This window comes from Corvus hawaiiensis, chromosome 17 (genome assembly GCF_020740725.1).
Source record: "Corvus hawaiiensis isolate bCorHaw1 chromosome 17, bCorHaw1.pri.cur, whole genome shotgun sequence".
In the NCBI taxonomy this organism is placed as follows: domain Eukaryota; kingdom Metazoa; phylum Chordata; class Aves; order Passeriformes; family Corvidae; genus Corvus; species Corvus hawaiiensis.
This window is the reverse complement of record NC_063229.1, coordinates 4,011,345-4,031,990: the sequence shown is the minus strand read 5'-3', so window position 1 is coordinate 4,031,990 and position 20,646 is coordinate 4,011,345. Positions and strand designations below refer to the sequence as shown.

Genomic DNA, 20,646 nt, shown 5'->3' with positions numbered 1-20,646 from the left:
GCCCGGTCATGGGCTGGGGGTCGTGGCCGCCGTGGCCGTGCCGGAAGCCCGAACAGGGCAGGGGCGGCCGCCGGGCAGTCCCCGCCCGCTCTCCGCCCGCTCTCCGCGGGCTGTCGCAGTGCCGCTCCGTCGCGCCCCGAGTCGAACACGATCCCCCCCCTCCCCGCCCCCGGCGCCTCCCCCACCCCTCCCGCGCTGTGGGCCCGTAGCGGGCGGCGGGCGCCCCCTGGCGGCGTCGCTGCCGCCGCCGCTCCAAGATGGCGCAGGCGATCTTCGAGGCGCTGGAAGGTAACGGGGCCAGACCGGGGCCGCGCCGGGAGCGCCCGGGCCGCGGCGACAGCCGGGGTGCGTGACCCCCGCTCCTCTGAGCTCCCCCTGTTCAGCGCCGCCGCCGCGCGGGACGAGGGGCCGTGGCGGGGCCGCCCCGTGAGGCCCGGCCCGGCGCGGCGTGGGGCGCTCCCGGTAGCCCCGGGCTGTCTCCCGCGCTGCTTCTCCGCTGCCCGCACGGCGGACGCAGCTGCAGTCCCCGCCGGCAGCCCCCACCGCAGCCCGGGGCTCGCCACGCCGTCCCCGGCTCTCTGCGGCACCTCTGGCACCTCCGGTCCCCCGGCCCTGTGCCACCTCCTGCCTGTGCGCCGCGGCATCCCCGCACCGCCCGTCGCAGTGCTCTGTGCACCGGGTATAGCCCTCGTTAACCGCGGGCCCTGTGCTCGGTGCGCCGCATCCCTACCCTGCCCCAGTGCCCCATGTCCCAAGGCATCCCCTTCCCTCCCCACCCCTGTGCCTGGTGCTCTAAGGCACCTCATCCCTACCCTGTGCCTGTGCCTGTGCCTGGTGCTTCTGGACACACCATACCCATCCTGTTCTTGGTGCTCCAGGGCACCTCATCCTCTCCCTGTCGCTGTGCCCTGCACATTGGGGCATTCCCATCACCCCCGTCTCTGTGCTCAGGAAACAGCCCCACCGATCCCCAGGGCATTCTCATCACTCCTGTGCCTCCCGTGTCCCTGCATGCTGGGGTCCCACATCCTCACCACGCCCCAGGGATCACACCATCGGTCCCACTGCTGTGCCACGCTCCGTGCCAGCCCCAGGGATAGCGCCTGGGTGGGTGCATGTGTATTTTGAGGGGTGACTGTGCTCTTCGGCACAGCCTGGGCAGTGCCTGTTGTGTGGGTGAATGGGTGGGTGATGAAATACATCTCAGTTTAGTGTTGAGACACTGTTGCAGCCAGGTGCCATCTGAGGAGGATGTGCCAAGCTGTGGCAGTCTGACACTGGGCTAGGGGTCAGCCTCTTTGGAGAGAAGCTATTTCACAGGCATTGATTTCCTAAATTGGGTTACAGATGTATTTTCCTTTACATGGGAGAGGCACGACTGCCTGGAAAGCCTGGCACTGGGATTGTCACCTGTGCTTTCGAAAATCACCTGTGACCACAACAGCAGAGAGAGGAGCAGAGAATAAATATTTTTCTCTATTTTGTCAGGTTACTTGGTGCATTTGCTAGCACCCTGTGTAGAATCAGGTCCCTATTTCCTCTCTGCAATCAGCTCCTCATTGTGTGAGTTTCCTTGCAGCATTCAGGACAGCAAAGCTTTTTAGGTAATTAAAGAAGTGTGGGTTTCTTTTTAAGCCCACAGCAATTGGCAGCTTTTAGTGTCTGAGCTTGTTTGTTTTGTCTTGTTGATTGGATTACAAGTCGATGATGACTTGGCATTCTTAGAGCAGCCTGGTCTCAGAGTGCTGCAGGGCACAGGTGCATCTTCACCTGTCACTAAAGTACCTGGTGCTCCTGTCAGAAAAAAAGACTTTATCACAAGGGCAAATTAGCACCTGGGTGACATGGACAGTCTTGTTCCATCTCCAGCTGAGAGAAATTTGAAAGGGGAAAAAAAAGAAAGCACGGATCAGTAGTCCTCTGCTTTTATCTTGGCTTCCCCAAATCATCTTGGTTTTGTCAGGCTCTGGGCACCTCAGCTCCTGCTGCTGCCAGGAGAGAGGGAGCTAGCTGAGTTTTTTAAGTTCCATGACTGTGAAGAGCATCCTGCAGACTGGTGCTGGCTGTAGGCAGGGCAGGATCGATCCAGAGCTTTCTCCTGGAGTCTGTGGATTTCTGTGAGTGGCATCCATGTAACCGAGTAACTGCCAGCTTGTCTTCACTGGTCACTAACCATGACCTCAGGGGTTTCCCTCTGGGGAAGTGTGGTGTTGTGCAGTTACTCAGTGAAGTGCAGGGATTCTGAATTGCCAGATAAATTCTGTTGTCCTGGGCAATTTTTCTCCATCAAGAGGCTGAGTGCAACATTGACAATGTTGCTGCATCATTGTGTTCAGGTCTTGGCCTCTCCTCAGGCTTCTTCCTCCTAGTGGGATCAAGGCAACTGTTTGGCTTTTTTCCTTGGAAGATCTGACTGTGCCAGAAGGAAACCCAGTTGTCAGGCACATCAAGAGTGGCACTGTTTGTGCAATCTTTGCTATCCCCATACTATACTTCACCTGAATTTTTGATCCTTCTTTTCCTTTTAGCTTATTTTTACTGGAGAAGGGCTGCTCCATGTCACTCTCTGCTTTGGCTGTGCTGTCAGAAGCCTGCAGTGCTGCCTTTGCAGTTGGCCAGAGGTTACTTGTGCAGGAGGAGGTATGTTTTAAAGCAGGGCTTTGGCTGGAGTGAGGTGATCCTCCCAGGAGTGTTCCAGTGGCGTTCTGCCGGCGGGGCTGAGCTGCAGGGCTGGCTCCAGCTCTCCCTGCAAGCCAAGGCTTGCAGAACTGGACCTGCAGCTTTGCTGTGCCTCTGTGATCTGTGAAAGGCTTCCCATAGGCATGGTGGAAATTTGATGGGAGTGTGTGATGTAGCAGTGGGATCTGCTGCCTTCCAGGCAGCTGCCTGTGCCCTTGGAGGATGGTGCTCTGCTCTCTCACAGGGACACGGGCAGGGTTTGCAACCTCTTTTCAGTGAAAGGATGAAAAAGGTGTTCACAGAGTCTTAATGTGACGTTCTTCACACTGGAAATGCAGCAGAAATGAGTATTTAGGGTATCTTTAAAAGGCTGTAGATTATATGGGTATTCCCCATCAAAAAGGTAACATTCCAGTTATTCAGGAAAAATTTTATGAGAGGAACTTGGGGTAGTGGATGCTCCTGCTGAGCTGTGATCTGCTGTGGTGCTTCACTGTCCTTCCTGCTGCTGGGCAACCTCTCCTCATCTCAGCACAGTCCTCGCCTCACTGCTTTGAAGTGATCAGACAGATTGATTTTCCTGTCCTGTGGCACATAATTCTGAGTTCAGAGCTTTGCAGTTTCGTCTTGCAAAGATCTGGAAGTGAAAAACCACCTAAGACCCCCCCCCACCTTTCTTCTCTCCCTTAGTCCACAAGGTGTAACACACAACCTGGCCACGCCATTTGCTTCCTTTGTGGATTCTGTGTCACAAAAGAGTGGTAGGAAGGAGTGATACATAAAAATCACCCCATTCTGGTATTTTTCTTCCAAAATCAGATTGTCCTTTGTGTCTTTACATTCGCTTTCTAAAAAGAAAGAGTGTGTCCTGCTTAATCGACAGTCATGTGCTGCTGGCCAGGTTGTCTCCCTAGATGTGCAGTCCCAGTCTCCAACATTTTAGCCATAGTGAAAAATGTTTGTGCCAAAGCAAGCAAGCTGATTCTAACAACAAATCTGACTGGGTGTGTGTGCCCTGTGTCTGATCAGATCTGGGAATGCTGGCCTTGAAAACAGGGAGGCATTTGTGACAGTGCTGCTGGGAGAGCTGCTGCACACAAGGATTTTGTCTGCTCCAAGCTCAGTGTCTGTGCTGCATCCACCCAGGCTTCTGCCCTGTGACATCCCCACATTCCCTGTGACATTCTCAGCTCTTTTCATACCTGTGTTATAAGCATCCTTCCTCTCTGCAGCAAGTGCCTGAAATCTCTTTTGGTTTTCCTTGCCCTTCTTCCCTTCCCTTTTTGCACCAAAGGAATTATGAAGACAGGTGGGAGTGTTGCTGTTGTGTGGTAGTTGATGCTGTGGAGTAGAGGGTGAGAGGATGAGAGTGGCACTGGGAGGACAGAGCAGCAGCTGGAGAGTGGCTCAGGAGAGAGCTCCCAGTGCCCAAACACTCCCTGTTTGGCTGTGTTCAGTTTACCATCCATGCTTGTGTCTCCTTTCAGGAATGGATAATCAGACAGTGCTGGCTGTGCAGTCCTTACTGGATGGGCAAGGAGGTGTGACGGATCCGTCTGCTCCAAATGTCAACTCCTCCACCACCATCCAGCCCATGGGTGAGTCCTGGTGGCACTGGGAGAGAGGAGAGGGGCAGGCGGGCTGAGTGTGTAAGGTGCTGCTACGAGTGTTGTGTGCCCTCAGCAAGACCAGACAGAGCAGGAGGAAGGAAGGGACAAGTGCCCAAGCGAGCAGTCATGTTTTTGGAGGTGGTCATGACAACAGACTTGACCATGAGCTTCCAATAAAGGCACAAAGGGAGGGAGAAGCCACTGCCCCCACCTCTAGCCCTTGTTACTGTTCACTTCTTTTATTTAATATCCACTCCTCCTCTGGAGATGCTCAAGTGCTCCAGTCCTGGAGCACCTCTGTATGAGTGAATATGGGAACTGGTCATTTACATGCATGTGGTCCCTCATTGTGCTGGACTAGAACTTGCTGGCTGGATGTGGAGTTATCCCCCAAGGAGTTACAGTCTGTGTCCCCAAAAATGGTCGACTTCAGGCTGACTCAGACAGGAGGAATAGCCTTGTGAGTCTGCCTGAATGGAGTGCAAATGGTGCGTGGTTTGCTAACGCTGCAGATTTCAGCTGGGACATGTAACTGGGTTGTCTTCTTTCTGCTTCTAACATCAAGCAGAGGTGCCAAAAACCAGCAGTGTTGTGGAGGGGTGGCTTTAGGACACAAGCTGACAGTGACTTTGTGCCCTTACCCAAGGTGCTTCTTGTGCTTTCTGCAACCTGAGTAATAAAATGTGCCTCAGCCAGGATAATGCTGATGCTTTGGAAGGAGCTGCTTTGACTAAAAGCAGAGAGTGCTACAGGAGAAAGGTTGGTTGTTCCTGTCTTTGGGATGAGAAGACAGACAGTGGGATTAGTGTGTCCCAGGGAAACAGTGGGATTTGTGTATGGGAGCAGGGCTAAGATGGGCTCAATCCCATCAGTTGTCTTTAGGGAGAACTTGGGCTTGGAGAGGGCGGACAGCTTGGCCCTTGCAGCTGATCTCTCCTGATGGTGATGTCCTTGAGGTGCTGAGATCCAAAGGTGCCTGTTACACCCTACATTGTGTCTGCTGAGTGGAGCACTGGGGAATGCAGGAGAAGGCCTGAAGCTCTGCTCTTCTTCACTGCAGATGATGAAGACGTGTTCCTGTGTGGGAAGTGTAAGAAGCAGTTCAACTCCCTGCCTGCCTTCATGACCCACAAGAGAGAGCAGTGCCAGGGCAGTGCTCCATCCCTCTCCTCGGTGTCTCTGGCTGCCAACAGCGTGTACACCCCATCCATCACCTCGGTGCAGCAGGCTCCCAGTGCTGGCCGGCAGGTACTGTGCTGGAGGCACAGGCTCTGCTGCTGGGATTTGGGGCTGGGGGGGAATCAGGGTGAGGCTTTTAGATCCAGTGGTGCCTCATGACTGAGCTCTTTTCTAGGAGGCTCAGCTGTTGTTCCTTTGTTGGCTTTTCACCCCGTGGTTCAAGTGGGGTCTCTGCAGTGAGGTGTCCTCCAGCAGGAATGTCTGTCTGACAGCCTTTTTCCAGGACAGGACAGAAGGGATTTCATGTTGTGTCTGTGCTGCAGCCAGCCCCAGTGTCACTGGCCACAAGCCTGGGTGCACTTTCATATTGCTCAGGAGGGCATGGCTCTTGCTGTCCCCTGGGCTGTGGTCTGGCTCATGGGTAGAAGAGGAGCAGCTTCATCCCTGCATCCCTTCTCTCATTCCTGAAAATAAGCCCATGTAACGTGGTGTGATGAACGTTGGGGGAATATCCCCTCTGGAGTAATTCTCATCATTCCCTAGAGAATTCTCCAGTGTGAGTCCCTGGTGTATAACATGTAATGTGCCTGCAGTTGAGGCTTCCAAAAGTACTTTCAAACCAGCTTCTTTTTTCCAATTAATGTAGTTCCAGTGGATGGTGCTTCTTCCCAGGACTGAAAACACAGGTTGTTTCCAGCCAAAAAATTCAACAGTCTTCCTGCCCTGCTATAACCTGAGTCCAGTCTGAAGAGATGAGCCTGACATTTACTGTCTGCAGCCAGAGCATTCTCCTTGAATTTTCCACCTTCCCTTGCTGGGGCAAGCACCCAGGAAAGGCCTGAACTTGTCCATGACCAGTTTGTCCTGCAGATCTTGTTTAATAACCCCTGATTTGAATTGCAGCCAATGGCCACTTTCTGAGCCACTGTGACATTTTTTTCTGCCTTTCTGAAGAACATTTGTGGAGCTAGAAACTCCCACAGACTCAGCAGGAAGCTGCAGATAATTGCTGTGCTCACTGCTGACCGGAGGCTGTGAAAGCAGAGACCCTGAGGTTCTGTAAAAAGCAGTGTCATTGGTTTTTGGGTATTGTTTTGTCCTGTTGCTGGTAAACAGTGTATCTTTTCTTTCAGCAAATCTCTACATACATCACAGTTCCCCCATCACCTTTGATTCAGACCCTGGTGCAGGGGAACATCTTGGTCAGTGACGAGGTGCTGATGTCAGCCATGTCTGCGTTCACCTCCTTGGACCAGCCCATGCCATCTGTGCAGCCCCCAGTGCAGGTAAGGGGCACGTGTGGATCCAGGGAGTCATGGGTAGAGCTCACCCAATTCCAGCCCCATGGCCATGGGAGTGACACCTTCCACTAGACCAGGTTGCTCCAAACTCTGTCCAGCCTGGCCTTGAACACTTCCAGAGATACTGCCCACACTGCTGAGGTGCCTCCCAGAACATGGTTGGCTTTCAGGGCTGCAAGTGCCCACAGCTGGGTCATGTTGGGCTTCTCATCCGCCAGCCCTCCCAAGTCTTTCCCTTCAGGGCTGCCCTCAACCCATTCATAGCCCAGCCTGTACTTGTGCTTGGGATTGCCCTCACCCAGGTGCAGCACTTTGCACTTGGTCTTGTTGAACTCCCTGAGGTTCACACAGGCACACCTCTCAAGGCTGTCCAGATGCCTCAGGATGCCCCATTCCTTCCCTCCAGTGTGTTGACTGCACCCCACAGCTTGGTGTTGCTCGCAAACTTGCTGGATGCTGAGATCTTTGTCATGTGGTCTCTCCAGCTTTTTGTCGAGCCCCCATATAGTGATTGGCTTCCAGGGCCCTTGTCAGCTTACTCCATGGGTTCTTCTCCTGGGAGGGTTGTTTGGGCTCCCTCCACGCTGGCTGGCCTGTACACACTCTCCATGCTCTGAAAATATTCCTTGTAACCAGAAGGATTAAAAGCTTTAAAAACAAAGCAATAAAAGCAGTGGGGCTTGAGAGCTTGTGTTTTGGAGGAGGCAGTGTGTACCTGTGGGTCATGCCAAGCCTCCAGCACAGTCTGGTCCAACCTGCCAGCTGGATGTGCTGTGTTGTGCAGAGACATCACCGCTGTTCCTGCAGGCAGATTGGGATTTGGAATGTGTGTGAGGGAGCAGCCCCTCCAGCTCCTGGCTGCTGCATTTCCAACGTGTTGTGTGTCTCTCTGGTTGCAGAGCAGCATGAGTATGCACGCTGGGGCTGGCTACCTGTCCCAGCCCCCCCCTCCACCGCCGCCCCCGCCACCGCCCCCTCCTCAGCCTCCGCCTCCCCCCCCAAGCATGGGGGCTCCTGGGCAGCCTGGCACCGGCAGCGGGGTGGTGGAAGTGTACAGTGCTCCTGCTCCCATGGCAGCATCCAGCACCGTGGAGATCCAGACCCTGGGCATGCAGCCCTATCCGCCCATGGAGGTAAGGCCGGGGCTGCTCCTAGGGATGTGTCCTCAGAGAATCACAGAATGGATTGGGTTGGAAGGGACCTTAAAGCTCATCCAGTTTCAATGCCCTGCCTTAGGGAGGGACACCTTCCACTGGACCAGATTGCTCCAAGCCCCATCCAATCTGGCCTTGAGGGACATAGAATTATAGTGTGGGAAGATGGGTTAGGTTATTTGGCAACAATTATTTTCTCTGGGAGAAAGTAGCAAACAGAAGGAGATCAGTAAGATGATGGGGATTCTGAGAACAGGAGAAACAGCTAAGAGGGACAGAGGACTGGCACAGGTTTAGGAGATCTGAACATTTGTTTTTGGCTGAGGGATACCTGCATATGCTGGGAGTGAGAGGGAGTTGAGGTGAGGGGCTCACCTTCTGTAGAAGCACAGAGCACCACACTGCACAGTTCAGGCTTATGTGGAGAGAAAAATTCAGTCTAAATCTCAATGAGCTTAACATGGTGGCTTTTGCTAAAGAATGGCAAGGTGGATTTACTGGAAGTTCCAGTGGTCAGAAATGGATGGGGATGTTGGATAAGTAGTGGTCTGTGTTAATTTATCAGGGTGGGCAGCAGAAACGCCGTCAAACTATCACCTCAGACTGATCACTGTCTCTAAGTGCCCTTTCCTAATTTTGATGCTGACATAAACAGCCATGCTTTGGCACCTGGAGTTTCCTTGTGCCTTCCTTGCCTTCTGCAGTCCTGCCAGGGCAGGCAGCAGGACCTGCCACAGGGTCAGCAGTGATCCTTCTGGTAACCGGCTCCAGAGGGATAAGAAACTCTTCCAGGCATGAGACATAGATGAGGGACAAGACAGCTCCCTCAGAGTGTTTCTTTGCTGTCCTGTTCCTGCTGTAATAGCTTCTGGATGCTTTTTGATGTTCAGCAGGAGAGTTTCACACTGTGCAGGGTGTTAGTTTTGGTTAGAGACACACTGTTGGACTGGTGAACCAGAAATTTGATCCAGTTTGGCAGAAGGCAGAAAACCCATCTACAGCCTAGTGTGGGTGGAGATGGAGGTTAGGGCATGGTATAACTCTGTAGCAAACCTGTTCCACTGATGAATTGCCCTCTCACAGGTACCGAGCCAGTGTGTGGAAAGCCCTGTGTACCCCTCTCCCTCTGTGTACAGCCCTGGGAAGCAGGGGTTCAAGGCCAAGAGCACCAGTGCTCCCACGCCCCTGAGCAGTGCAGGAGGAGGCTCTGTGGTTGGCTTTGATTCCCCTGCCGCTGCCAAAACTCGCCGCTGCAAGAACGAGGGTGGGCTGCAGGAAGGTGAGTCCCTTACAGCTCCTGCCCTGTGGGTCACTGTGCTTGTCCCAGCTGGGTGGCCAAGCCCCAGGCTCCCCAGGCCCTGAGGGGTGGCACTGGCTGTGCAGCTCTGGAGGGGGAACACAATGCCCTGCATGAAGCTGACGGGTAACCTGGTGAGTTCACAGCAGAACCAGAGCTGAGGCCCTTCCTCTCACTCATGCTGTACCTTTTCCCAATGCCCAAAGTGCCTTTAAGGTTAGTGCTTTGTAGCTGGAAAGGTCTCTGGAAGGCAGTGGTTGTTGCCTGAGGGGGATGCCCTGCCCCACCAGAGTACACTGCTCAGGATTTGTAGAGTTGGCTCAGGCTTTGTTAAATGAATGTTTGTGCCCATAACCACTCCTCAGTCTGACCAGGCAGATCTTATCTTTCCATAAGCTCTTTATTCTTGGTCCTGAACAGTCTTGTCTTGGGGTGAGGGCCCTGTGAAGCAGTGGGGACAGGGCTGTGCCATGTGATCTCATTCTTGTGTGTGCTCTTCCCTTTAGGCAAACCCAAGTCCCCCAAGCTGAAATGCACATACTGTGACAAGGCCTTTACCAAGAACTTCGACCTGCAGCAGCACATCAGGAGGTAACAGTGCCCTACCCTGGACACAGCAGAGTGGCTGGGCTGGAGGCGGGGTACAGCTCTGTTGAGGGAGTCTGTGCAGTCCAGTTTATGTCCCAGAATCTGTGCTGCAATGGGAGGGATTCTTCATCCCTTTCACCCCAGGATACCTTTTCCCCAGTGACTGGAGCGAACACTGTATCATGGATGTAATCATGCTGATTATGTGCTGGGACTGGAGGCTCATTTTCCTTGCTGATGATACCTTGACAGCCAAACCTCTTGTCACCTGATCATTGGAGTAGCAGCATTCCCGCTGCTTGCCTCTGTGTTTCTCTTTCCTCTCCCTCCCTAGCAAGCTGCAGCCTTCCTGTTTGCTGCTGTTAGCAAGGTGTAAGCCAAGCTCAGTGTCTATACAGGGGGCTCTAATCAGAGAGATTTCCCTGGCAGGAGGAAGCTGAAATCTGTAGAGTTTTTTCCCCCAGTGGAGTCAGCTGGACTCAGAACAGGTGGGAAGAAACAAGTGGTGGTTTTTGCACCCCTTCCCAGCCTGGACTCTTCACTTTCTCTTGAAGCAGAAGGGCAGAGTAGAAAGACCTTACTATGGACAGAGGAGAGCAAATTCAGGCAGATCAGGAGTTTGCAAGCTAGAAGAGGTGTGTGCTGGAGAGAGAAGGGTGACAGGGAAGAAATGCTTATACCCTTGAGAAAGTGATGAGGTCCCCAAGATCTGTGCAGAGACCTGACACTGAATGCCCTGATGTTGCTGCAGAGCTGTTTTCCTCTGCTGCTTCTTCCTTTGATGCCCCGTCATTCCCAGACCCCAGGTGTTTTGTCTGTGCACCAGCCTTGTTTCCCCAGGCCTCTCACAATCCACCTCCTCTGGTGACTCAGGTCTCAAAGCCCTTGTTTGGCAGGCCCAGGTGTGATCTGCTAAACCAAGTGCCCAGCACTGTCCTTTGGCAGCCACCCCCCATGGGCCCTGCCTGGGGGCTGCCTCCTCTCTCCACCAGATGCTGACCTGCTGCCTCCTCCTTCAGTCACACAGGTGAGAAGCCCTTCCAGTGCATCGTGTGTGGCCGAGCCTTTGCCCAGAAGTCCAACGTGAAGAAGCACATGCAGACTCATAAAGTGTGGCCTCCAGGGCTGGGCTGCACCATCTCCCGCAACTCCATCACTGTGCAGGTCATGGCCTTGAACCCCAACCAGCCTGAGGACGAGGAGAACACAGGTTTGCTGCCTGGGGATGGTGTGTGTGGGGCAGAGCAGTGGTGTGAGGAGGCTGCAGGTCTCTGCACCCCCACACAGGGAGGGAGGGGAGCTGTGTGTGCTGTTTGCATTCCTTGGTGGTGTTTAGCAGCTCACACTAAGTGGCATTTGCTCAGCTCCAGCTGGAAGCTGCATCCATTCATACCCCCATGGTGGGTTCAGGTGCTGGTGGAGAAAGTGGCTCCAAACTCTGTGCCAGTATGTGCATAAACAGGGTAAGGGGTCTTCCCCTTCTCACTCCCTGGCAGTGCAGCTTTGGCAGTGCACGAGCCACACCTGACAGCTCTGGCCTAGAGGACAGACAGCTGCTGCTTTAGAATAGCCCAGTGCTCTGGCTTTGCACTGTGCAGGTCATGCCCAGGCTGGATCTGGCCACAGTGGCCACCTGTAAATACTTGAGGCACAGAAGAGCTCCTTGCTGGTGTCTGGATCCTCTTTCTGCTGTTGGCCCCAGTCCTGGTAGGGGAGGGAATGCAGTGACAATGTCATGTCTAGGACAAGGGACAACTGGAGCTGCTCTTTGTAGGCATTATGGACTGTGAGCTACTGGCTGAGCTTATCTCCTGTCTTCTGCCAGTGGTGGGAGTAAATCTGGCTCTGGTTCACTGGTGGAAGCCTGTTCTCTGACTGCTCCAAAGAGCACAGGAAAAAGAGAATGGGCTAGGAAGGGGAAGATGGAGTAGTCAGAGCCCTTAATAATCTGTCAACAAATTTAAAATGACCCTGTTCGTGAGATTCATTTGATCTGAAGAGTCTGTCTTTGAAAGGAAGAGCCTGGCCTGGTGTGTCCTTGGCAGCATGGTGCTTGCAGAGCAGCTTTCAGAGCTGTCTCATGGCAGGCTGTGACTTTCCCTCTCTCCAGGTTTGCCCCAGCCCTCCAGCCATGCGGTGCCCCCGCCCCAGGACCTGAGCCCCTTGGAGGAGAACGAGGAGGGCAAGCTGGAAGCCAAGCAGGTTGTCCTGATCGACAGCTCTTACCAGTGCCAGTTCTGCCCCAGCAAGTTCAACACCTACTTCCAGCTCAAATCACACATGACACAGCACAAGAATGAGCAGGTAGGGACAGAGGGTGCCTGTGTGGGCAGCAAGATTGGGATTGGCTTCATATAATGCACCAGTTACCAGGGTCTGTCCTGAGCCTTTTGCTCTGTAGAGCTGCCAGTTCTTCACATGCAGCTCAGCTCTTGGGGTTGTAGCTGTGTGGTCTGGGTGGCTTTGAAAAACTCCTCTGTCTCTACCCTGCTGAGTGAGAATTCAGCCAAGCAGGTTTGGGTGGCTGGAGAGGATGCAAAGAAGTGAAGTGTGTCCAGTTCTGGGCTCTTCGCTTCCAGAAAGACATGGAGGTGCTGGAGCATGTCCACAGGAGGGCAACGGAGCTGGGGAAGGGTCTAGAGAGTACGGCAGAGGAGGAGCTGGGGGGGACTCAGCCTGGAGAAAAGGAGGCTCAGAGGGGACCTTCTGATTCTCCACAACTCCCTGAAAGGAGAGGGCAGCCAGGGGGGAGTCAGGCTCTGTTCCCACAAGGGACAGGACAAGAGGAAACAGCCTCAAGCTGTGCCAGGGGAGGTTCAGGTTGGACATCAGGAGGAATTTCTTCACTGAGAGGGTTGTCAGGCATTGGGGTGGGCTGTCCAGGGAAATGGTGCAGTCATCCTCCCTGGAAGTGTTCAGTAAATGACTACACATGGCACTTGGTGCTGTGCTTTAGTTGACAAGGTGGTGTTTGCTCAGCGATTGGACTTGATGATCTTGGGGGTCTTTTCCAACCTTTATGATTCTATGAAATCCGAAGTTTTCGGCGTAGGTGGCAGCTCTCAGGTCATGGGACAATCACTTGTGGGGTGTTGTGGTCCCATCCACTCAAGTGGTTACAGTCTGTGTTTCTTTCCAGAAAGGAAGGCAATTCTGCCTGTTGGCAGAGGATTTTCCCTGGTTGTTTCCATGGTGAGCCTCTCCAGTTGCTCTCCCTTCTCCCAGGTGTACAAATGCGTGGTGAAGACCTGCGCCCAGACCTTCCAGAAGCTGGAGTCCTTCCTTGAGCACATCAAGAGCCACCAGGAGGAGCTGAGTTACCGCTGCCACCTCTGCAGCAAGGACTTCCCCTCACTGTACGAGCTGGGCGTGCACCAGTACTCGCACAGCCTGCTGCCCCAGCACAGCCCCAAGAAGGACATGGCCGTGTACAAGTACAGTACAATCGCTGCTCACAAGGCTTGTAGGAGTGAGTGGGTGCAGAGCATGCTTGGTGGGACCTTAGAGGGGACAGAGGGCCCTGTGTCCAGTGGCCGTGGTGCTTTTGGACATCCAGGTGGCCCATGGGGGGGCCCCTCCACCAGACTGCAAGGGTCAAGTACTTTGAATGCAGGGAGTCTCTTTGAATGACAGTGAAAAGCTGGGATTGGGTATGTGGGAAGATCCCATCAGTGCAATTCCTCTTATCACCAGTGGGCACGGCTGACCTGCCCTGGGCTGGGTCAGAGACCCAGGGAAGCCCTTTCCAGCCTGTTTTCTCTCATTCTTCACCCACAGCAAAGGGATTGTGGGTTGTAAAAGCTGTGCCCAGAAAAAAATTTCCTATCCCTTTGCTGCAAAAGGGTCTGTTCCTTGGAAAGCTTTTCTACTAGTGTGGAGGGAAAGTGTGAGGCGTTCCACAAGGAGCTCCACAGAGCTTTTGAAATGCCCATAGAGATGTTCAGGAAGAGTAGGAAACCCAGGAGATACTGGAGTCACTTAGGAGCTACATGGAATAAATACCTGCTAATTCTTGCCTAGACCATAGTTTTTAGTTATCCTTGCTCTACAGAGCTTTGTTCTGCAGCTTCTTGGTGGGGATCCCTGAGATCAGAGCCTGGCTTGTGCTTGAGGTTTTAGTCCGACCTAAGGAGAAGGGGTTTCACAGCAGGAACAGGGTGTGAGTGCCTCTGTCCTCACTGCTGATGGTCTGTCCCCAGTGCCCACTGTCAGTCAGCTTTGGCAGAGCCCTCTGGCAGAAATGCTGCCAGCATGTGTCACTCCTGCCATGCTTTGCCCCCACTCTCAGCTCCTTCATTGGGACCTGGTGTCTTCAAGCAATGAAGGTGGAAGGAGGTGTTTGAAGTAAGGTGAAGTCCTTACCTAGGGCTTGTCTGCATGAGGAAGCAATGTGGAATATGTGCTCAGGTCTGGGTGCTCCCATGGCAGCCTGTGGGAAGTGCACTCGTATTTAAAGGCTTCTCCACCCAGTTTTCCAGCATTTCCCTCTCTGAAGGATGCCAAGTGTGAGTGTGAGCTGGCATGTGGGTTGCTGAGGTTTTAGAGCACCTGAGTGGTTATTTTCTGTATCAACCCTGTCAAAGATCACCCTGGAAGGTAGCTGGGCTGGGTAGGTCTGCTTGTAGTGTGGGGTTTGCTGCAGGAGCCTTGCTCACAGGCTGTGTCCTTTCTCTCTGCACCAGGTGTGTGAAGTGTGTCAATAAATACTCCACCCCCGAAGCCCTGGAGCACCATCTGCAGACAGCAACGCACAACTTCCCCTGCCCTCACTGCCAGAAGGTGAGTGCTGACCATGGCCTGAGCCGGGCCTGGACACCTGGCAAGGGCTCTGAGGGGAACCCTTGGCTCCATGAATAGGAGCCTTGGATAACAGATTATGAGGAAGCAGAAAGTGAAGTTAACTCTGTGGGGAATGTAGGAACTCCTGGGGTTCCTTGCCCAACCCATCCTACTGCTGGCTTTGGTGGGATACTGGGCATCCTTCTGGGGAGCTGGTCCTCAGCTCTGTGGTGTTACATACTTGACAGCAAGGTTTCAGCTTATATGTTTCTTAAGAAAGTTTTGGCTTTTTTTTTTGTTTTGAGTTCTTGTTGGTTTGTTTTGAAGCTGTATCTGTACTTTCTTTATACATCCTGATGGTTTTCGCAGTGCATCCTTCCTGGGAAAGCAATGACTGAGCTTCTTGCTCAGGTTTTCCAGAGAAGCTGTGGCTGCCCCATCCCTGGAAGTGTCCAAGGCCAGGTTGGACAGGGCTTGGAGCAGCCTGGGCTAGTGGAACGTGTCCCTGCCCACAGCAGGGGTGTTGGGACTGGATGATCTTTAAGGTCCCTTCCAACCCAAACCATTCCATGATTCTTATGTTTTCTATCCAGGCTACACCTCCTATGCCAGCTCCACGATGTCCGGTGCGTGGTGCCGGCTCTGAGCCATGTTTTTGTGTGTTCCAGGTGTTCCCCTGTGAGCGGTACCTGCGCCGCCACATCCCCACACACGGCGGGGGCAGCAAGTTCAAGTGCCAGATCTGCAAGAAGTTCTTCCGGCGGGAGCACTACCTCAAGCTGCACGCCCACATCCACTCGGGTACGGCTCCCCTGCTCCCAGTGCTCGTCACCTCTGTGCCACAGCCCTGGCTACCCTGTGCCCTGGTAGCGGGAGTGACAGAGTTGGCGCTGAGTCATTTGTAGTAACTTGGTTTCAGATCAATGGGTTTGGTTCAGCCTCGTGCCCAGCACTGCACTAGTTAGAAATGGGGGACACAGGTGGCTTCCCCACTTGCTGTGGTGGCAGAACTAAGGAGTTTGGTCCTGGAGAGCAGGAGCAGTGTGCAGCATGGGTTGTACCCATCCATTTAATGTTTTATTGAGAAGCGGCTGAGGGAGTTGGGGTTGTTTGGCCTGGAGAAAAGGAGGCTCAGGGGAGACCTTATCACTCTCTACAACTCCCTGATATGAGGATGCAGCCAGGTGGGGGTCGGTCTCTTCTCCCAGGGAACCGGCAACAGGACAAGAGCACACAGCCTTAAGCTGCACATGGGGAATTTCAGGCTGGACATTGGGAAGAAGTCCTTCACAGAAGGGGTGATTTGGCATTGGAATGGGCTGCTCAGGGAAGTGGTGGAGCCACCATCCCTGGAGGTGTTTGAGTAAAGACTGGATGTCTTTTCATGGTACTCAGTACCATGGTCTGGTGACAAGGTGGTGTTAGGTCATAGGTCAAGTTCTCAAAGGTCTTTTCCAACCTAGTTAATTTGGTGTGATTCTGTGTGATTTGTCCATTGGGCAGTGAAGTTTAGGCAAGTTTATAGTGTGGCACAGCTGGCCTGGTGCCCTGTCCATGGCTAGAGCAGCCTGTGTGGCTGGACTATCCCTGACCCCTGGTCTCTCTCCTCCCCAGGTGAGAAGCCCTTCAAGTGCTCAGTGTGTGACGCGGCGTTCAATCGCAAGGACAAGCTCAAGCGCCACATGCTCATCCACGAGCCCTTCAAGAAATACAAATGTCCCTTCTCGTATGTAGTGTGTCTGCACATGACAACGTGTCTGAACGGGCTTGGGATGGGGCTTGGGATGGAAGGAATGTCTTCTGCAGGTATCCTAGGGGACACTGTGGCACCTACCAAGCCACTGCTGCCTGGGGAGGTTGGAATGCTGTGTGCTGTTGGACTGGGAACCCAAGAGTCCCAATTCTTTGTTACTGTCTTCCTGTAAGGCCACATAATTTCATTGGTTCATTAGCCCTGTAAAATAACTCCTGCCTTCATGGGAGGCTTGGGGGAGCACTAGAAATAGAAGGAGCATTATTTGACCACAGAGGTTGCCTGGATGATGGACTCTCACTTACTGCCATGTCTCCAAAAGCACTTGGCAACACAGGACAACACAGCACTTGGCAACATGTACAAGCCAGAGTTTAGGAAGGTGTACCCCAAATCCGTGGCTCAGCCATGGACCTTCTGAGATAGCCAAGACTGACTGGCTGTTCTCCCTGCTCCAGCCACCTTGTACCTTCTTCCAAGACATTTCTGTCTCCAGCTGGGATCTTGAACTTGCTGCTTTTGGGAGGATTTATAGTGAGGCACAGACCATGTGCAATACAGGAGAAGCCACATGTCCCTGTGGCAGCCTGTTTATTCCTTGCCCCTCCCCAGAAAGGCCAAAAGAGTGGAACTCCTGCTGAGGCTGCACCGAGATGAACATCTGGGTGCTGCTGAGGAGAAGGGTCATGGATCTCTTTAGGATCTGGGATCTGTTCATACATTGCTCCTCAGCTGATTCCCACATCTCACCAGCATTTGTTGTTGTTCCAGAAGCCACACAGGCTGCAGTAAAGAATTCAACAGGCCTGACAAGCTGAAGGCTCACATTCTGTCCCATTCAGGTGAGTGGTTGGGAATGCAGTGACTGGGATTCCCTGTGGTGCTGCAGGAGCATGTGACAGAAGGACTAAGCCTGAGAAATAAAAATCATTTACTAGCTTTAGATTTTTTCTCTCTGTTTTGCTGCAGGCCTGTTTAAGTGAGGGTCTGTTTAGGATCATGTCTAAGCTTTGGGCTGTTTTCTAAGACAATATAATCTGTAGGCAGGCCTGCTGGTGACACTCAGAAGCTGAGCTGGATTATTTGGTCTATTTGCTATCAACTGAATATCCAGAGTGTTCTCTCCACTCCTCCCCAGTCCCATCCCACATGCAAAAGGAGATCTCATGGGGTTTGATTCCCTTCTCTCTGTGTTCCAAAAATTACGCTCCCTATCCCGATAAAGACTAATAATTTATTCCCATGCCCTAGGGAACAATCAGACTTTTATCTCTTGGGGTAGAACTGGAAGTCTTTCCTTGTGCCCAAAGCCCTGCAGAGTGGGATCAGATGGGATGGGCTGATAGTGTAGTTATGGGTTGTTTCCAAGTGTACATTCCCATATTTTGTAGCGGAAAAAAAAGTGAAAATCTCTTTATTTACTAAATACACTTGGAAAAAACCAATACTTCAAGATTGTTTTGCATTTTCATCACAATTACTTGACATGTATTTCTGGTGATATTTTAATGCTCTTTCTTGAGGCAAGAATATTTATTTCCAGTCTGCAGCTTTCTCTTGAGGGGCAGTGGAGGGACAGGCACTGATCTCTGCTCTCTGTGACCAGGGACAGCACCCAGGGAACGACTGGAGCTCTGCCAGGGGAGGGTCAGGCTGGGTATCAGGGAAAGAAAGGTTCTTCCCCCAGAGGGTGCTGGGCACTGCCCAGGCTCCCCAGGGAATGGGCACGGCCCCGAGGCTGCCAGAGCTCCAGGAGCGTTCGGACAGCGCTGCCAGGGATGCCCAGGGTGGGGTTGTTGGGGTGTCTGTGCAGGGCCTGGAGCTGGGCTGGATGATCCTTGTGAGTTCCTTCCAGCTCCGGACATTGTATGACTCAACAAAGGGTGAAATCAATGGTTAAACACAGACATTCAAGCTGTAGCCACCCACGCTTTGCTGTGTGAGGCACAATGTCTCTTCCCTTTTATCCGGGAGCATCTCCTTGGAGGAGGAGGTGAAGCTGTCCTGCTGTCCCTGGTGGGATGGCTGGGTCTCTAACTAAACTCTCTGTGCAGGGATGAAGATCCACAAGTGCCAGTACTGTAACAAGTCCTTCAGCCGCCGCGCCCACATGGTGGAGCACCAGCGCTCGCACACCGGCAACTACAAATACCGCTGCCCCACGTGCAGCAAGGGCTTCACGCGCCACAAGTACATGAGGGACCACAAGTGCCGCCTGGGCTCGCCCAAGGACAAGGAGCTGCAGCTCAGGAAGGCCCAGAAGAAGCGGGTGGCACGCGGGCGCAAGGCCGGGCTGGCCCTGCCCGGCACGCTGGGGCTGCCCGAGCTCAAGGACGGCGCTGCCGGGGAGAGCCCCCCCGAGGGGGGCCCCAACAAAGAGCCCTTCCAGGAGTCGGACGCCGTCCTGTCCATCGTGGTTGGCGGGTCGGGAGCTGCTGACTCGGAGCTGGTCCCTGGGCAGCCCAACAGCATGGCCTCCAACCTGGCCCTGGCAGAGCTGCAGACGGCCTCGGACGGGCCCTGCACCATGCTGGCTGTCCCTGTGTACATCCAGACCTCGGAGTGACAATGCCCAGAGCCACTGTGTGGCTGGGGGCTGCTGCTGGCGCTGTCTGATTTGGTGCTCAAATTCATCCCTGTGGAAAAGACCAAAGCTCTTCTGGGGAGGTAGATGGATATGGGAGAGAATGGCTTCCATCTCCACTGGTTCTTCCCATCCTTGGGCAGAGGACTGCTTGGAAGTCACTGATGCCTACAAGGCATGAAGAGAGTGGCTCCATTATTTCTTGTCCCTCTGCACCACGGGTCAGCTTAGGGCAAGAAAGACAAAGATCCCTGAATCAGGGTAAGAAGAAGGACCATGCAAACTTGCAACAAACAGAGCTGCTGAAATCAGGTGGCTTTGCAAATCACAGCCTGTCCCATCTGTGGTTTTTCTGGCCTAAAAGCTGTATTGCCCAGTATTTGGGTGGCCCTTCTGAGAGCAAACATCCTTCCTAGTGGAAGCAAGTTCATCCTGATATCCTTTGGGAACACTGTTCAGAAATACCCTGATTGACTTATGTCTGGTATCTTCTCTCTGTCTCTCTCAGTAGAAAGATCACCGTGTCTGTACTACAACATTATAAACACCCTGGACCTCACGTGTGGAGTCAGTGTGTGGGAACGTGTGTGTGTGTGTTGGCTCTTCTCTCTGGGTGCTGTTCTCTCCACAGTGTTTGTTCATGGTTTTTCCCCAGATTCAGGGATCTCTGAGTGCCTTAGACATCAATAAGTCAATCCCTGTGAACAGTTAAATGTGACGCCTGTGTTCAGTGAGGGCACTGAGGGCTGGGTGAGGTGACCTGTCCAGGGTCACACAGGAAAGCTGTGATGCATGCAGGAGGCAATGTTGCAGTGTCAGCTCTGGGCCAGGTGCTGCAGAGAAGCTCTGGCAGCTGCTTCCCAGCCTCTACATCCCCTCAGTTCAGTTCTTGTGAGTAGTTTCAGTGGGGAGTTGGTGTGGTTCAGCAGCAAGGAAGGCTGGTGTGACTGGGACATTTGTTGTCCTCTTGGCTTCTCTGATTTCCCAAGAAGAAATCCCAAAGCCAGCAGAGGAGCACCAAACCCAGGAACTGAAATTGTGCAGTGTTGGTGAGGGAGGTGCCTGGGCAGCTCTGGAGCTGGATAGGTCAGGGAGCAGGCTGGAGTGCTGCTGCCTGCTCCAGTGCCCTGCCAGGCTCCTTCCTTCCTGTACTGCCCTCAGCCTCTGGTTTTCCACTGCCACAGGATCCACTGGCTTTTGGGGAAGGATCTGCACCCAGACCTGCACATCCCTGCTGCCTCCAGGCCTTCCTGGGATGTGTCCTCATGCTCTGCTGTCCCATGTTTTCCCCTTCTCCAAGTGTAGGGCAAGCCAAGCTGAGCTTTCTCTGGTGAGTTTGTGAGTTCCCTGTGAGTTTGTGAGCTGCTAAAGGTGTCTGTGGATGCAAAGTGCTGCATTCCCAACCTGTTTATCCAGGGGTGCTGCAGGGTTCAGTCACTCCTGGGTACAGAAATCCTGGCTGTGTCTGGGACTCTGTGGCTGTTCCTGGCCACTGCAGCAGTCAGCCCAGTATTACTGGTCTGACTGGTCTGATCCAGCCCGTTGTTTGAGCTCACTGTGTTCTTCTTGTCTCCTTCCTTAAAATCTTAAGTATAGCAGCTTGCAGAGGGCTGTACCCTGTGCTCCCAGACTGTGCCATCTAATGATGGGTTACACTGTCACTCCTGGGACACAGTCCCGCAATTCCAGTCAGGATGGGTCCTGCCACCAGTTCACTTTGCT

At 53.4% G+C, this 20,646-nt stretch overlaps 1 protein-coding gene across 1 annotated transcript; it reads left to right on the top strand.

Annotated features, from left to right (window-relative positions):
* Positions 1-201: 201 nt before the first annotated feature.
* ZNF341 (zinc finger protein 341) lies at positions 202-19,483 on the top strand. Its single transcript, XM_048322118.1, has 15 exons — positions 202-288; positions 4,167-4,277; positions 5,350-5,537; positions 6,602-6,754; positions 7,669-7,902; positions 9,007-9,202; positions 9,727-9,811; positions 10,828-11,018; positions 11,919-12,112; positions 13,034-13,242; positions 14,491-14,587; positions 15,256-15,388; positions 16,202-16,313; positions 17,112-17,182; positions 18,395-19,483. The coding sequence occupies exons 1-15, from the start codon at positions 258-260 to the stop codon at positions 18,904-18,906; spliced, it is 2,517 nt and encodes an 838-aa protein (XP_048178075.1). The 5' UTR covers positions 202-257; the 3' UTR covers positions 18,907-19,483.
* Positions 19,484-20,646: the final 1,163 nt, after the last annotated feature.

Excerpts from the sequence above, each read along its gene's own strand:
- ZNF341 (XM_048322118.1), top strand. The coding sequence starts at position 258 with ATGGCGCAGGCGATCTTCGAGGCGCTGGAAG. Across the intron at positions 289-4,166 it reads GATCTTCGAGGCGCTGGAAG|GAATGGATAATCAGACAGTG; the intron begins GTAACGGGGCCA and ends GTCTCCTTTCAG. Across the intron at positions 7,903-9,006 it reads AGCCCTATCCGCCCATGGAG|GTACCGAGCCAGTGTGTGGA; the intron begins GTAAGGCCGGGG and ends GCCCTCTCACAG.